Source organism: Tremella mesenterica, assembly GCF_000271645.1.
Source record: "Tremella mesenterica DSM 1558 unplaced genomic scaffold TREMEscaffold_5, whole genome shotgun sequence".
In the NCBI taxonomy this organism is placed as follows: Eukaryota; Fungi; Basidiomycota; class Tremellomycetes; order Tremellales; family Tremellaceae; genus Tremella; species Tremella mesenterica.
The window spans coordinates 441,168-458,177 of NW_006711229.1; the positions used below are offsets into that span (position 1 = coordinate 441,168).

At 48.1% G+C, this 17,010-nt stretch overlaps 4 protein-coding genes across 4 annotated transcripts; all 4 read right to left on the reverse strand.

Moving 5' to 3' along the window:
* Window positions 1–1,289: 1,289 nt before the first annotated feature.
* On the reverse strand, window positions 1,290–2,034 carry TREMEDRAFT_62209 (uncharacterized protein; the record flags this gene model as incomplete). The annotated part of the gene is made up of 3 exons (XM_007004558.1): window positions 1,290–1,501; window positions 1,565–1,948; window positions 2,001–2,034. The coding sequence occupies 3 exons, from the start codon at window positions 2,032–2,034 to the stop codon at window positions 1,290–1,292; spliced, it is 630 nt and encodes a 209-aa protein (XP_007004620.1).
* Window positions 2,035–5,946: 3,912 nt separating this feature from the next.
* On the reverse strand, window positions 5,947–7,622 carry TREMEDRAFT_62210 (uncharacterized protein; the record flags this gene model as incomplete). The annotated part of the gene is made up of 5 exons (XM_007004559.1): window positions 5,947–6,016; window positions 6,067–6,443; window positions 6,477–6,870; window positions 6,900–6,954; window positions 7,145–7,622. The coding sequence occupies 5 exons, from the start codon at window positions 7,620–7,622 to the stop codon at window positions 5,947–5,949; spliced, it is 1,374 nt and encodes a 457-aa protein (XP_007004621.1).
* Window positions 7,623–13,288: 5,666 nt separating this feature from the next.
* TREMEDRAFT_62211 (uncharacterized protein) lies at window positions 13,289–14,145 on the reverse strand (the record flags this gene model as incomplete). The annotated part of the gene is made up of 2 exons (XM_007004560.1): window positions 13,289–13,387; window positions 13,450–14,145. The coding sequence occupies 2 exons, from the start codon at window positions 14,143–14,145 to the stop codon at window positions 13,289–13,291; spliced, it is 795 nt and encodes a 264-aa protein (XP_007004622.1).
* A 1,050-nt stretch (window positions 14,146–15,195) lies between these two features.
* Window positions 15,196–16,093, reverse strand: TREMEDRAFT_17450 (uncharacterized protein; the record flags this gene model as incomplete). The annotated part of the gene is made up of 3 exons (XM_007004341.1): window positions 15,196–15,483; window positions 15,706–15,807; window positions 15,974–16,093. Coding segments are annotated over 3 exons (510 nt in total), but the record flags the coding sequence as incomplete, so codon positions are not given.
* Between the last annotated feature and the right edge of the window lie 917 nt (window positions 16,094–17,010).

Below are 17,010 nucleotides of genomic sequence, written 5' to 3' on the forward strand. Positions count from 1 at the left end.
CAATGGACGGGGGTGGCTCATACACCAAAGGAGTGACAAGGAAGGGGGTGTTGTACAATCTTTGTCAAACATCGCCGATCTCAGTGAGACTTTGGCAAGAGACGTCCGCTAGCTTTGTCCTTGAAGCCTCATTCACACCTTCACCGTTGACTACATCTACTAACGCCACAGTAAGGTTATTCAGGGCGTTGGTTTGGCAAGTAGAGGAGTCAAGGAGGAGAGATGTATTGTGTCGAGCGGCCTTGAGCTGAGTGGTGAGGCCGAGAACGAGAGAGCAATAGGTAGCAAACTCCTTTTCATCCTCCGGAATACCAACGTCCATGGAGATACAAGGATGGACAAAGGACAACCGGGGAGCAGAGGGTCCAACACGCTGTCACGAGGACCAACTAACCAGCATTGGCTCGATATAACAGTGCCCAACGGAACAGTGATCTTAACCACTGTGACGAAAAGGCCTATTAATTGTCGGTTAACCCCACTGCCGATTGCTGGTCAAATACCCTTCCCCGACTTTCGCTCGACTTGTCACACGCTTTGTGACACACGCTGAGTACCTCCATCTTCCACATCACCATCATCAAAGACGACCTCCTTCTCTTTCCCTTTCCCTTTTGTTTTCTTTAACAAAGAGTCTGGAGTTTTCTTGGGAGCGGAGGGCGGAGTGACAGGAGCGGCTGTTGGGGTGGCCGGAGGAGCGGAAGGACAGCGACTTCGAGTGCCATGGGCCGGAGAAGAGAGCACCACAGGAGAGGACGGACGAGGGACTGAACGACAACGAGAGGACAAAGGAGGGGCAGCCGGAAGATGTGACGGGCCAGCGGCAGGAACAAAAGGCAAAGGGGACAGGGGAGAAGAGAGGGAGTCCAGTGAACTTCGGCGAACCGGATGGAGAGACAAAGATGGTCCCCGTGACCGGGGGGCAGACACTGGAGTCTGAGGAGGGGGAAGAGGGGAGAAGTCGGAGGGACAAGGGGGGATGTCCCAAGCAGCAGTGGGGGGGCAGAAGGAGCAGATGCTGGATGTGCACAAAGCACAACAAAGAGCCTTGTTGTGTGGCCTAACTGCCTTGAGGCAGGGCCAGTTCGGGCGGTTATACGTGAGAATCTCATGACTACTAATTAGCAGGGATAACATTGGCGTAGCACGGATAGGAACACTCACCGGCATCAATCACACGCCTCATTGACACCAACCACTACCCAGCGTCCAGGCTCAGCCTTGACCTTCTCCCACAAATATTGCTCTTCCCGCAATGATCTTTTCACCCGTTTGGGCGCAGGCTCTCCTCAGGGAGAGGCGGCAGAGGCGACAGGTGCGGCAGGGGCGGCGGCAGCAGCAACAGCGATTGGCGTTGGCGGGGGGAAGAACCGCGGAAGAGGAAGAAGAAGAAGAAGAGGAGGAGGAGGAGGAGGAGGAGAGAGAACGGGGACGTTTCTTGCCCACAATTTGGGCAGGGGGAGGGGCGGGGAAGGCTGCAAGTTAGCAACGGCTTGAGAGGCTACAGAACAGATAAACAATGCGAAGTTTGGCGAGGACATGAGATGACAGGCGAAGGACTCACACTCATGATCATCTACCTCGACTTCCTCTTTGCTCATGTTTCCTCTCACATCGTCATCCAAATATACCTCTAACTCACTCTCACGCTCAACCTCAGGTTCATCATCATCATCATCATCATCGTCTTCATCAAAGTCGGGTCGATCTTTGGACCCCAAGTCCCCGGCGCCAAGTGACTCCTGATCGGAGGATGACGGGGACTCACCAGGACGGAAGGCGGGTGTCCTACGGCGCGGGGTGGAGGGAGGAGGAGACCCTCCTGAGGGACCAGCAATGGCAACAGGAGAAGCGGCCCAAGGAGGAGCGGTAGCGTGGGAAGGCTCCTCCAAAGAAAGAGTACTGAGGCCAAGGGAGGAAACTTGGCGAGATCTGTCGCCGAAGGAGACTGAATATCAGCCAAGTTCGGCATAGTAAGTGTAATAACAAAGACAACTCACGGGCAGATGACACAATACCGCCAAAGTTCCTCATAGCGGCGAAGGCATTGGGGGTGGAAGTAGGAGGGCCATGACGTCAAGATTCTTAAAGAAATAAACGAGGGATGGTAGGTTGAGGTAATAAATCTGTTTTCTAGGTCAGAGAGATGGAAAGTTTTGAAAGCAGATGGGGGAGAGAGAAAAGCTCAGCAAACTGTGCAGTAATGAGTTGTAGTGGATCCGACCATCCCCTACATACTGATCAGTACCAAGCTACTAGATTCTCTTCCAGACTGTCACGGTTGTTGTTTCTTCTTCTCTACTGACTGGCGGTCGACTAACCTCGGCTAACTACATTGTAGTGGGGCGTCAATGTCTCACTAGGACAGGGTACTCGTCGGGAGACTACAGCTAACTTCGCCGTAGTAATACGTCAGGTGGTAAATGACAAGGTGATCGTCGAAGGACTGCGGCTAACTTCACCGTAGTGCGTCGGACTGCTCGGTGGTAGCTCTCCCTAACTCGATGGTTGTAGCTACTGAATATATCTCTCGCGACTGACAACAATCAAGGCTCACTGAAGAAGTTCAGCGATCTGTAAACTATCTATAATTCGCTTCTCTTCTCACAGAACGTCCCTCAACTCCTGCACAGCCTCGCGCTCAGTCCTCTTTGCTCAACTTCGCCGTTCCTTGCCATATCCCCGGTACCCTACTTTGCTCACTTCGACTAACTTCGCCTAACTTCCTTCGCTCTGCTCTCCCTCGGTTCCCTTCTCCTAACTTCGCTGTAGTTCTCCGCTAGGCGGGGTTATCGTGACAAATACCCTCTCGGTTCTCGTAACTTCGTCGTAGTCGGTCTCAGTGGTTCAGGTGCTGGTTGGTGATGGATGGTGGTTCGGTGATGGTTGGTGATGGATGGTGGTTCGGTGATGGTGAAAGGAGGGTCGGTGATGGTAGTTGTCAGGGATGTTAAGACGTGGTTTGTGACACAGACACCCCTACCCCTCTCTCTTGTCTGCATATCATAGTCTATACAAGTGCTTATACGCACTTGCCTCAGTTACGCCTTCTCTACCTATAGTCTCTCCTGTCTCCTAGTATATAGTGTTCATGCATAACGTGTCAAAGACACAGATTCTGTAACGTCTTTCCTACGTCAAATGTCAGCTCATTTATGCCTATAAGCCGGGTCTGAGGGGGATCTCTTCCTCCATTGTCTTTCTTCTCCCATTGTCTTTCTTCTCCCATTCTCTTTCTTCTCCCATTCTCTTTCTTCTCCCATTCTCTTTCTTCTCACTTCTTCTTCTCACTCCTCCTTCTCCTACTTTTTCCTCCATCCTCTCTCAGACCCTCTTTGGTTTCCCTGATACACTCTTTACTTACATCTACTGACCTTTGATCATTGCTGGCTAGTATTATCCACATCACAGAGTTCCGATTCAGTATCCAGCCCTACTGTCACGAGGACCAACTAACCAGCATTGGCTCAATATAACAGTGCCCAACGGAACAGTGATCTTAACCTGATTCGGGAGGAGGCTGCTGTGCACAAGGCATCAAGCCCTGCGCTAAAATAAGCCTACTATAAGAACTATAGCATGAATGGCTTGCACAGACTCATGTACAAGGGGAACCGGAGTGCCCGGAGAAAACCCCTTGGTCGGCATGGGAATTGAACCCATGACCACATTACACTGATAGTTCCCATTCCACCATCAATGACTAGCCAGTTTACCACTGCGACGAAAAGGCCTATTAATCAGCGGTTAACCCTACCGCCGATTGCTGGTTAAATACCCTTCCCCGACTTTCGCTCAACTTGTCACACGCTTTGTGACACCTATGGGTAGGTTACAATTAATTATTTGTGGTGATCCTCACAAGCAGGATCATTACAGCAGACCTCAAACAGGGTGCTACTTCAAGGTACTTTGCCGAAGTTGCTCTAACTAGGGTGCTCACTGGTGGCAAGGTATCTCAATGAGGTGTAGGTGTAGCTACCACTATCAATCTTTCACTACTGACAACAATCAAGGATTGCTGAACCTCTTCAGCAATCTGTAAACTATTCATACCTCTCTGCTCTCCCGTAGAATATCTCTCAACCCCTGCACTGCTTTGCGCTCAGTCCCCCTTCATCCAGCTTTGCCGCACTTTACCGTATTTCCACCTCCTTCCGTTCTCCACCCAGTATCCCTCAATCTCTCTCTCCTGACTTTGCCGTAGTTCTCCGCTAGGCCGGGTTGCCGTGTCTAATCGCCGCACTTTGCCAAACTTCAACGCACTTTGTCCAACTTCCCCAAGTCCCCGGCCATCATTTCACTAACTTCGTCGCACTTTGCCGTACTTCTGATCCCACTGTCCCTAATCCACCTAGCTCCGCCTAACTTTGCCTCACTTATGCTTCTGATGTTTGTCTCTCATCTTCCCACAAGGTACTTTGTCGTAGTTGGTCTCAGATGTCCTAAGTTACGTGTAAACCAAAGAGGTTGAGGTATGATGGAGGTTTGATGGTCAAAGGAGGGTCATTGGTGGTGTGGTTTTGGGGTGTCACAACATAGTTTGTGACAGCTGCATGCCTAAGAGTCTATCACGTGACTCTGTCGTGTGTGAAGAGATTTGATGTTGTGCACAAAGTTTGGTTCCCCATGGCAGTCAATAATGGTGGTTGTTGTCACGGTCCTGTCCTTGACAGACCTCGATGGATCAAAGACAGGTGGACTGCAACTGTTTAGTTAGCTTGGACAATGATGGTTAGTATGTTGCCCGTAGACTTGTGATATGATTGGACGACCAAGTGACTTGCGAAGGATCCGGGCAGGTCAAGATGATGATGACGGCATATGTGATGGTGTTATGACACTGCACAGAGGCAGGTCATACACAATGATGTGGCATTATTAAGATGAGTATCAGGAACTTTAGAACATGATGTGGCATTAGAGTGGCAAATAGGAACTTAGGTTATCAATGTTTCACCACTGTTTAGGCTAAGCCTAAACACTGGTCATCTTTGTCAGTAATGACATCATAGCTGGACACATTGGTGAACTTGGACATATCGGTGAACTTGGACACATTGGTGAACTTGGACACATCGGTGAACTTGGACACATCGGTGAACTTGGACACATTGGTCAACTTGGGCACATCAATCATATTGGACACATTGGTTAGAATTATATACCGTAGGTCAGGCTAAGCCTGAACACTAGTCATTTAGAAAGTGGAGGCAAAGTGAAGGCGCAAGGGTATAAAAACCCCTTCCGCGAGCCCTCTTCCTTGTCGATGAATTCTCAAAAGTTACACTTCTAAACTTCTCATTTTTCACAATCCTCTTTGCGCTCGCTACACTCGCGCACTTCGTCTAAGTGACTTCCAATACAACCCTTCCTCAGCACTGAGGTGCTCTTCATCATCATCGTCCAATCCACTCTACGCTGTCACTTCGTCCTTCATTGTTGTTGTCCTCTGAAGTTAGGTCTTGGTCACTGCCTAGCTCTCAGGTCGTAACAGAGGGTGTTGACAGAGATAATGATGAGGGTTGGTTTGAAGTAAGTAGTATGTCAAGAAGAGGTCTTTTGTGAAGTGGCAAATAATATTTTGATCCTTGAGAAGAAGAATAACTACAAAGTAAATGTGCTCTTTATATAGTCTACCTAGAGATAGCAAACCTATCCATGATATAGCTCGCATAGGTAATTCTCGAGGCAAAACTACCTACTTATCCCTTGAATTACCTATCCTGCCTATTAACTAACCTATCCCCCGTCTTAGAGTACCTATTTTCTATCCAATAACCTATTTGGCTTGTCAGCTAACCTATCTGATATGGCCAATCACCTATTTGATATGACTGATTACCTATTTAATATGAGCAATCATCTACTTGATAGGATTGATCATCTACTTGATAGGATCAATCATCTATTTAGTCGTCAAACAACCTATCATGGCTTGATCACCTATTGTAGTGATTTGAATAGGTTATTTGCCATAGAGATGAGATATGGGTCATGACTGAGCCGTAATATCCTGGTCGTGACAGTTGTTACGGATGTTGCAATGTGGTTTGTGACACTGACCTCCTATGTATGCCTTTAAATCCCAGTTCAGCTGCTTGCATGAGCACCCCAAGCATCATATCACAATATACTGTGGGTCCATAACTTGGACTAGCAGAATCTTGACTAAGCAACTCATCAGATTTGGTCTTTTCAGATAACTCAACAAGAGCATGATAGATTGTCTTAGCTGCCCCCTGGACAACGCGCTGTGTAGCTGTAAGGGCCCCACTACCCTTGATGCCTGTTGCATAGAACAGCTCTTCAGCTTGTGCTATTGTGTCTTTGTCAGCAAGATAAGAGAAGCCACGTTGAGATACCATGGTTGACATCTCCTTTGCACAATATTTCTTATGGGCAGTTGCATGGTGTGACACTGGGCCAGCCATCTGGGCAAGCTGTAGTTGTCCCTCTTCTACATCTACACTTACCTCACTGCCTTTCTTCAGGTACTTGATCCACTTGAAGATATATTCGTCCCTTGGGTCAGGCCACAAGGCAGGTTTCTGGAGCATGGGTGAGCTTGTGTTGCTAGGCTCACCTGGTTGTGCAGTCATATTCAAAGCAGGATCATTATGATTATGTGGCCGTTCAGGAGGATAGTTCCAATAAACCTCTGTTGATCCATGCTTATCTACATTGCTTGCTTCTGCCATGGCCCAGAGTGTCAACAAGCATGGGACTTCTGTCTTTTCAGTATTGCTCAGTGTGGCGTCCCGTTCACTTCCTTGCAGTGACATAACCCAGGCCCTCCAGACCGTGTTGACAAGTATCTTGGTCAGATTATGTTGAGTTTTCCAGTTCCCATCTTTCCTTTGCACCCTCCTGCAGAACAGAGTGCATGCTGCGCTCACTGTCCTACTGTCTGCCTCCCAAGGGATCCCAAGATTGGTACTCCCAGTTCTATTGCTATTTGCATTAAGCTTAGCTGGGTGCCATGCACCAGCGTGAAAGAGTGACACTGACTCAATCTTTCCACTCGTTGATAGTGTGATACTTGCACCTGTTGGCTTGGCATTGTCCAGGTATTGCCTCCAAAGCTAGCTGTGTTTGTATGGTAGTAGCATTGGAAGTCGTGGAGGTTGATCCACAGCCTCACTGGCCTCTGGAGCTTGCCTGTTGGTGTTCAAATCACCACTTTCATTCTCAACAACCTCTTGGACCTTTGGGAACTTGGGTGGTGAGGTCCACACAAGTCCAGGAAATCCATCATCTGTCAGTTGCATGAGTAAGGAAGCAATATACAGTCCTCGAGTTGCTTCAAGAGATGTTGAACCACCAGTCACTAGTCTTTCTTTCAAGCCGGTATGCTGTATTAGTTGATCAATGCTCGGAATCAACTTGCTCATCAGGTTTCTCACCATTTCTTTGGATTCTTCTTCGCTACCATTACCATTGGGGTTGTACCTGAACAAGGTCAATGCCACCGTTATCATGTCCTTGGGGATATCAGATTTCAAGCGTTTGGCGGATGACATGTGGTTCCGCTGTATGCTGACCTCCAGTGCACCTTCATCGCCTGTCCGATCAAGCTGTAAAAAGTACTCTAGTCCCTCTTCATCCCACTGTAGGGACATGTCGGGGAGGTCTCTCTCAACTGACGCTTCTTTCACATATCAACGCCACATCTTGCTAAACTGATAGAGGGACATCCTACTCTCCCCTCTCTCGACGGGGGGCTGTTTACATGTGACCAGACCCGTGGGTGAATTCAAGTGGCCGCCCCCACCAACGGACTCACTGGCTTCGGAATTAGTCAACGAGGGAAAGCCACTCAATGTGGTCAACGAGGTGTCACGACTACCGTGGTGCCTGTCAACGTCATGATCAGGAGAAACTGATGCTGACATACCAGTCTTTTCAGTTTTGTGGTTGTTTATCCTAGTAGTATCAAGTGAGTAAAGTGGATTTCAACCTTATTGGGGTCGAGGACGAGAGAGATATTGGCGAGCTTTTGTATGCGTGCTGGACGGCGTCGAAGATGACTCGTCGTTTTTGCCTCATTTGGATGGGGCTTCTAAGGTATGGAAGGAGGGTCGTGATGGGGTCCCGGGGGGGGGAAGGGAACGAATTGCTTGATCTGTCTTGAGCTTACCTTCTTGCTATATGCTATCTACTATTGATGAGACGACGACTTGGCGCACAACCACTTTCGTCTTCGGGCACAACTCCCGAGAATAGGCATGCAGCAAATCCCGACGGAAGCGATTAGGCACGCGTTCAGCTCGGGCCTCATTCTTCTCTTTCATCCAGTATCAACTGTTCATCTCTACCTAAAACATGTTCCACTCTTTTCAATGCAGACCTTACTATCTGAAGCACTTGCTCTTCACATTCTAGAGAACTGCGCGAAGTAGAATGATATCCATCTCACTGCTAAATACCTGTGTGAGTAGAGGCCATGCGACAGGAATGACTTCTTGGGAAAGTCAAAGGGAAGGAGGAATGGTGTATCTCAGTGAGTATTGATCACATCGTTCTAAAACGAGTATCACGAGATAGAGGATAGTCAGTTCTATATATTTGCTGTGTTTCCTGACTGAATGTGTGGAGAACATTGGGTGAAAAAAATAATGTTCAGCTGCATGTATTGGACACGGGGAGAAGTGGTGGAAGGGAGGCCCGTGCTCGCGCGCGCCTAACTACTTCCGTCGGAAAACCTGAGCATGCCTAACTCGGGGGTTGTGCCCGAAGACGAAAGTGGTTGTGCGCCAAGTCGTCGTCATTGATGAAAGGTGCGGGTGAGAATCAAGCAGGAAAGGTAAGTCGAGTAGATTGTGATTTGAAGTGCGGGGTTGTCGTAACTGATAATTCCTAGGTTCTCGTAACTTCGTCGGAGTTGGTCTGAGTGGTTTGGGTTATGGTGGTTGATGGTGGATAGGGGTTCGGTGATGGTGAATGTCAGGGGTTGTTACGATATGGTTTGTGACACATCCCAATGCTGGTTAGTTGGTCTCATGACACCATGGTGGTTTGACCACTTCTTCTATCTCCTCCTCTCCATCTTTTCCTTCCATAAACCAATGCACCGCTTCCAGGAGCATCTCATAGGTACAGTGTTCTACCCCTCCCTGTTCACCCTTTGGGTTTAAGAGATCGTCTATTGAAAGGCATTTTGTGACATGAAGTACACCACAAGCTGCAAGCTTGTCACAAATATTGTAACATCCCCTGACAACCACCATCATCGACCCTCCTTTCACCATCACCGAACCTCTATCCATCGCCAATCACCACAACCCCGAACCACTGAGACCGACTAAATGAAGTTACAAGAACATAGGAAGCATTTGTCACGACAACCCCGCCTGGCGGAGAACTACGGTGTCACGACCTGGCTAACACAGTGTGGTGACCCATGACCCTGAGGAGAGAGGAGACAAGGAGACACAAGGAGACATGAGGAGACACGAGGGGAGAAGAAGGGAGACAAGGGGAGACCACATTGGGTGTACATGAGATGCCCCTCAAAAAGTATAAATACTGGACCTATTGAGTTTGTAGTTCCTTTTCTCCAAGGATCAAAATATTATTTGCCACTCACAAAAGACCTCTCTTGACATACTACTTACATCCAACACATCACCCGTCATCATTACCCCTGTCCACATCACCACTCACACCCCTATCATCATCTCAACCTGCCCGTATCCTTCGCAAGTCACCTAAGTAGTCCGACCCCATCACAAGTCTACGGACAACATACTAACTGTCATAACCCTCGAATATCTATAAATACCACGTGCATATCATCCACTCAAGTCCAGTCAACTTTACTCAAATCGTCTCAACTCGACCCATCGCACAACATGTGGATCACCATTCAACCTTAATCACCCTCCCATCACTGAGTCAACCTGACTCAACATTGTATACATCAATCACGTCATCTGTTGTCATCTATCGTCATCTGTCGTCATCTGTCGTCATCCCAAGCTCCGGCCGACATGTACCAGGTTCCGTGTCCTCGGTTCCGCTCAGACCGGACATACTGCTAAGCGAGAGTACCTCGGGAGCAATATCAGCCGGATGGCCGGTCGGCATCTATTTCTGTGTATGAGCCCGTCCCAGTCAACAAACAACAGAATCATCAATGATCAATAATTAGCCATCAATTCCTTAATTACTAATTAGTGCCTTAATTAGCCATCAATTACGGGTACCTCAATTAGTGATCAATCACGGGTACCTTAATTAGTGATCAATTGCGGGTACCTTAATTAGTGATCACACCACTGACATCATAGGAGAGTATGTATGTCTGTCAATGGTAGTACGACTCCCTCGGTTACCAAATAACTGGTTCGCCGGATCAATCACAGGATCAATCACAGGATCAATCACAGGATCAATCACCGGGTCAACCACCAGGTCAACCAAAGGATCAACCTGTCAACCGGTTGTCAGGATGGCCTTGTGAAAACACGCGTTTGAACATGGAAAACACGCTACTGATCAACACACACCCGCTACTGATCAAGAAGTGTACGCCACTGATGAAGAATACACACTAGTGTTGAGGAGTACGCACTAATGGTCAGAAGTTTCATCTCTTTCAGCAGTGCGGACGACTCAACTGAGAGAACCAGAAGGAGAACCACTCTACTAAGCATATTTAGCCTATATTCGAACCTCTCGAACCTCTACCGAACCCGCAGGACTGAACCAGGTAGTTTTGGGTCAAAATCTGCATAATGTGGGCGCTTAAGAAACACCCTCTGAACCCCCTGAAAGATCAGAGCTCCTCTAATTCCCAGGCCTCAAGATCACTTCTTGCGGCTCCTTTATTCGTCTGACTTTTCAATGGGTTTTCAGCCTTTGATGAGGAGATCTCTTCTGGGGCTTCTAAGATGAGTCAGAGGCTTCTGAAAATTTGTTTAAAACACTACTTTTGATGCAGGGTTTCCTCAGGATTTCCTCAGGGTTTTCCCCCTTGAAGTAGGAGAGGAGAGGAAGGAGTTTTAGGCTCAGTTTGGGGTGTTTTGTCTATAAATAGTGGTTCTAGCTCTCTGTTTGTTTCTCTGTCTCTCTGATCAATTGTCATCTTTGATTTCAACTCTCTACTCTAACTTACTGTTGCGTTTAAGACTGTTTGAGACACGCCATTGCGGCTTCATCATCATCAGTCGTATATTCGTGACACTATGGCTTTGGTCATGATGTTTGTTGAAAGGGAGAAATGCATGCATGTGTGGCAGTTTTGTCAAAATCCATAGTCAGTGGTAACCCCTAACTCCGCCACTCTCCCCGGCCCTATGGGTTTTGACAGACCCGACTGTAGTTTGTGACACCTGTGACAGGATCGTGTCTTCTCTGCAATTGATGTAGTCAAAGAATGATATTGATGAATCAGTAAAGTTGGTACTTTGCTGATTGTACTATATACTGTCTACAGGTGTCCGTGTCTCTGTCCCTTCCTGCTGCAAGCGTCTATGTACATACTTGGACAGGTGAAAAACCGCTTTTGAGCAAACCCAGTGGGGAAATCTCGAAAGGGAAAACCTGTCCCTACCTAATTGCAGCACTGCCTCCAAATCCCGCTTTTCTCTATCCTAATCCGTCGGGTTTGATGGATCTGCTTCAAGTTGTTGTTACCATGTAACACGGGTCCTTCTCAGTTGATCCACCACCTTCAACCAACTCACAAGTTGTGACTACTCCATCCCTTGTAGTCGCACCTCTCGTAAACCTTCACTTTCCAATTGTCTTAAATCAGCAAGGTCAACATAGGACAGTTCGTAACACTTCAAGATCACATTATGAATGGGGTGGAGACGGAGACACACACAATTAAGGTTCAACACATCTATGGAGGCCCGGCGTTCTCACTTTCAATAAAGCCTGCAGTGTCAGGACCGAGAGAATATCTGGTGGTTCCTTGGACAGCTTGGCATCTAAGCCAGTTGATGCAGACAATTCTATACATGATTGATAGAGCCTTGTAAAAAGGGCACCAACTTTTAGTGAATGTGGGTTTTGGGCCCAATCATAATACATTAGTGTCTCAGCAAGCAGCTTCATGTTTTCTGGTGGGTCATAGTTGTGGCCACTTTCGGAGAAACGTTTCTGTCTTAGCTTGTTTGGGACCTCTCTTTTGTCATGAAATTCGTCATTTTCATCATGAACCATTTGAAGAGTTATAACAATGCCTTCTGTTGATGTATGCATCCTAGCTGGCAGATCTCCCTTCTCCAAGTAATTGATCCATCTGTCCCTATACTCCTTTTTTGAACCAGGCCACATAGAGGGCTCCTGGACATCAGATGATTGTACATCGCTAGTTTTGGCAGGTTGTGAAGTCACATCAGGAGTGGAGCTGTTATGAGTGGCTGGCTGCTGTCACAAAGCGTGTGACAAGTTGAGCGAAAGTCGGGGAAGGGTATTTAACCAGCGATCGGCGGTAGGGTTAACCGCAGATTAATAGGCCTTTTTGTCACAGTGGTTTTAGATGTCCTGAACACTGTCACGTTGGGCACTGTTATATCGAGCCAATGCTGGTTAGTTGGTCCTCGTGACAGATTAATCGGCGGTTACGGGTAGGGTCCTGGGTTCGACTCCCGGACGGCGCCGGGGGTAACTCAGCCCCTACTTGGAAAACCTCCCTCTCGGAGTAAGTTTTCGGTCTGTCGTACCCTTCCCAGTGTGGGGGCCCAAGCGGGGTCCCCTTGTCGGGGCCCCAAAGCGGGGCCCAAGAGAGTGCATAATGTCACAAAGCGTGTGACAAGTTGAGTGAAAGTCGGGGAAGGGTATTTTACCAGCGATCGGCGGTAGGGTTAACCGCCAATTAATAGGCCTTTTTGTCACAGTGGTTTTAGATGTCCTGAACACTGTCACGTTGGGCACTGTTATATCGAGCCAATGCTGGTTAGTTGGTCCTCGTGACAGCTGCCTAGGTGAGTGGTTCCAAACGACCTCTGATGTCCCAGGCACGTTCTCATTGCTTGCAATGGCCAGAGCATAAAGAGTCATGTGTGATGGGAATTGCACTTTTTGGTCCCCGATCAGTGTCTTTCCATGACCACTCTGCAGTAGTATCTCAACACAGCTATACCAGACCCTGTTGACAAGCTGATCAGTGCGTGTGCGGTCAATTATCCAATGGGTTTTGCTGTGACGGCAGACAGAAAAAAGTGTAGCCACTTTTGTCAAGGTACCATGGTCTGGCTTGAAGGGAATATCATGCTCATTGGTTCCTTGTTTCCTATTTGATACACCCTTGACCTTGAATGTGTAGGGATTATCATTATAAAACATAGAGACCGACTGGATCTTCCCTTTGGAGTCCGCAGTCACTTTCATGTCTAGATTCACCGCCTTCTTCAAGTATTGATTCCAATGCCAGCTACGTTCATATGGCTCTATCACCTCAGGTCGTGGAGGATGATATTGGATGGATGTACTAACCTCAAGAGCGGGCCTTTTAGGGCTGGATCCAGTGTTGATGTTCTCACCAACCTCTTGAACCGTTTGCTTCTGTCCGGGTGGTGAGGTCCATTTAAGTCCAGGAAGTCCCTCAATGGTCAATTGCATGAGAGCAGATGCAAGAAGAACCTCTCGAGTCTGCTCATAGGAAGCCAAACCCTTGGTGCCCAGCCTTCTCTTGAGTCCACTGCGCTCTAATAATTTATCAACTCCCGAAAGGATCTGGCTCACCAGGTTTGGCAGTCTTGCTGCCACATCCTCCTCTGCATTGCCATTTGGCTCATATCTGAACAAGTTTGAAGTCACCATCTTTATATCTTGAGGGACTTGGGTTTGCATGCTATCCGTTGGGGTTGCATGCAAGGTGATGTCAACATCATAATCTTCTTCCTCTTCAGGGTGCAGGAAGTTGATTATGATGTCATGCGTGTCTGGCTTGTCTGACCAGGACACCGTCACGTCCGGGATCTCATGGCCGACCATACTCTGCACATAACGACGCCAAAGTGTGCCATAACGATGCAAGCTCACATCACCACCCCCGTCGACATTGACCGGAGGTCGAAGGACTGTGGAACGATCACTGAATGGATCCAACTCTCTAATATCGGGCAAGGAGGATAGTTCCCTCAGAGGCGTCAGTGGTTCTTCATCTGATGGATTGGCTTCAGATAGCATGACTGCGGGCCTAATTGAGAAACAGGCAGAGAGATTGTTGACTATGCTAGGGCTATAGAGAGAGTGTGTGTGTGAGTGAGTGATTTGGTGTGAGATGGCGTCGGAGAAGGTTGGCTTTATCGGTCGGTCGAGGTCTGTATCGAGTAGAGCGAGTAAGGTTCATATGAAAAGAGGGAGTGGGTATGAGGAGAGCGCTGCTAGCTGCTTTGTCTGTCCAACTCAGTCAAGAACAAGGGTGGGATGGGACTCATACGTCTTCTAGCCTTATAGCTACACGCTATCGATCAAAGGTGTGGGTGAAGTAAACGTGAGGTTGAGAAAGTGAGTCAGTTTACTTCCGTTCACGGGAATTTCGACCGCACGGGATTTTCGACCGGTAGATCATGCAATCCAATTCATGTCGCTTGGAAATACATATAAAGCATAGTGATCCCCTCAACACCTGAGAGGCGGTCGAAATGGTCTAGCAGATGATTCTCCTGTCCCTCCTGAGACACCAGTCGAGATTTCCAATGAACCTGGTCCATTCTCCTTTCCCCTCCCCTTTCCCTTCCCCTTTTCCTTCTCCTTCTCCTTCTCCTTTCCCTTCTCGGCACGCTTCTGCTGCAGCTTGATCCGTTTGGCCTCCTGATCTCTGGCTAGCTCCTCCCTGTATGCATCTGCATTCTCCGGATCAAATGCTTTCCCCTTGGGATACCTTGCCCGCTTCCCGCTCCCCCTGGAAGTTCTATCAAGAGCCGCCGTTTCCTGCAATCTATTGATGTCCTCTTCCGTCAATTTCTCCCGTGACAAAGATGCTTCCAAGCCAGCTGCTTTCTTCTCCTCTACCTGTGTTCTTGTGTATCGACCCTGGCGTACACCTCTCTCATTTGCTTTGTATGTCTCAAGATTTGCCGGAATGGGAGGATCCGCCAGGACACAGGGAGGTGGGCTGAGAATACGAGACGCACCCATTATCCGCTGATTCAAAGGCCATAGGCCTGAGTCTCTCCATGCACTACGTAGCTGCCAAGTATGAGCAGTATCTTTCCATGCCTCTTGATGCCAGCGATAGAAAACACCTTTTGCAATACCGGGAGATGTGTTTCCAAGGAGATATTTTTGAAGGTACCAATTATAGGAGTCTTTGAGGGGTCCAAAGAATTTGACATCAAGGGGTTGGAATTCACCGGACATGTGAGCAGGGAGTATGATGTGGACAATATTCCGAACCCAGCAGGTGTCAAGAAAGTCGAGTTGAACATGAGCATCTAAGCCATCAAGGAAGAGGAGTCGGCGGTCTTGTCCATCACGGGCAATCCCTTTTGTTGCTGGATCAAAGATGTCTTCTAACCACATCTTTGTGATATAACTGTTGGTGTAACCGGAGAAGGTGGTGATAGCTCGTTGAGGGATGTTGGGGTTTCGTTCGGCGGTCCATGATTCAAGAACAGATTCACCTTTATAGATGACAAGAGGAGGGATGGGTGCGGACTTGGTACCAATGCAAGCAACCACAGATATGTGTTCACTGTTACTGGGAAGGGTTTGGGCTTTGCGATGAGTGGAGCGAGGGGCAACGGTCCGTATGCAATGTTGGATAGCAATATCAAAGCCGACTTCATCCATGTTGTATATGTTGTGAGGGAAATAGGTGTGGGAATCATAAATTTCCTTCACCTGCTCATCAGCACCATTATACATTGTGACAATTGGTGCTTACAAGCTTATACCATGCCTGTCGAGTCTCTGGAGTATCCGCTTGATGTCGTGCAAGCTCACGGAAGTCATGGAAGCGGGAGTGTATACGTGTAGAATGTCGTTTGATGAAAGTGGACACCCAGTTGACCCCAAGATTCTCTCCATGAAGCAGTTCCGCCATCTGTCTGACAGCTTTTGGTGTGAGAAGGGTTCCTCTTTGGGCGTACATGTTGATTTTATCGAGGAGTACTTCTTCTTGAGCAGGAGATAGAGCATGGCGAGCAGCAGTGACATGGTCGGAGTGTAACCCATTGAATCGATCGTAGAGAGTTGTTTTTGGTATGTCAAATACATCTGAAACTTTCTTGAAGCTCTCTTTGGGGTGCTCATACTTGTACTGAACAGCTGCAGCAATCGGGTCACCCATGGTAGAGTAATGTTAAATGCAGAGACTAAGTATCGATGCATGATCATAATATGATGCGGCGTTCGAGAATGACGTCGATTCGAAAGTCACGTGGACCCGAGTACAGTCGTCGTCCTTGTCGCTCCTCTTCTATCTACTACAATAATAGAAAAACACGAGATAAACCACGTGGAGACAAACCACGTGGCTAGCGGTGAGGCCCGCAGGGTCAAAGCCAGGATAAAGAGGGCGGAGAACGCCGGGGGGGAGCAATGAATCAAGAGAGAGAGATACAATGAAGGTTCACAGGTTCACGGGTCAAAAGTGTGTGTGTGTGAGAGAGAGAGAGGAATGAATTCCACGGGTTCAAGAGTTGGCTCAAGAGGCAAGAGACGGGCCCTGTCAATTTGACAGGTTGGCATGCTAGTAAGTATTACTCACGAATCACAGACAAACGTCGAGACAAACCACGTGGCTAATTCCCCGACCGCAACCTGGGTGGGCTGGCTGAATATTTTAGGTGGTACATGAGCATTTAGGTGGTACATGAGCATACAGGTGGTACATGAGCATTTAGGTGGTACACGAGCATCTAGGTGGTACACGAGCATCTAGGTGGTACACAAGAATCTAGGTGGTACATGGGTATTTAGGTGGTACATAGGCATTCAGGTGGTAAAGTGCATTTAGGTGGTACCAAAATGCATTTGACTCTGTCCGTGGGCCGTAGGCCGTAGGAGTAATTGCTTCCGCGACCTGTGACCTGTATTTCTCTCAGC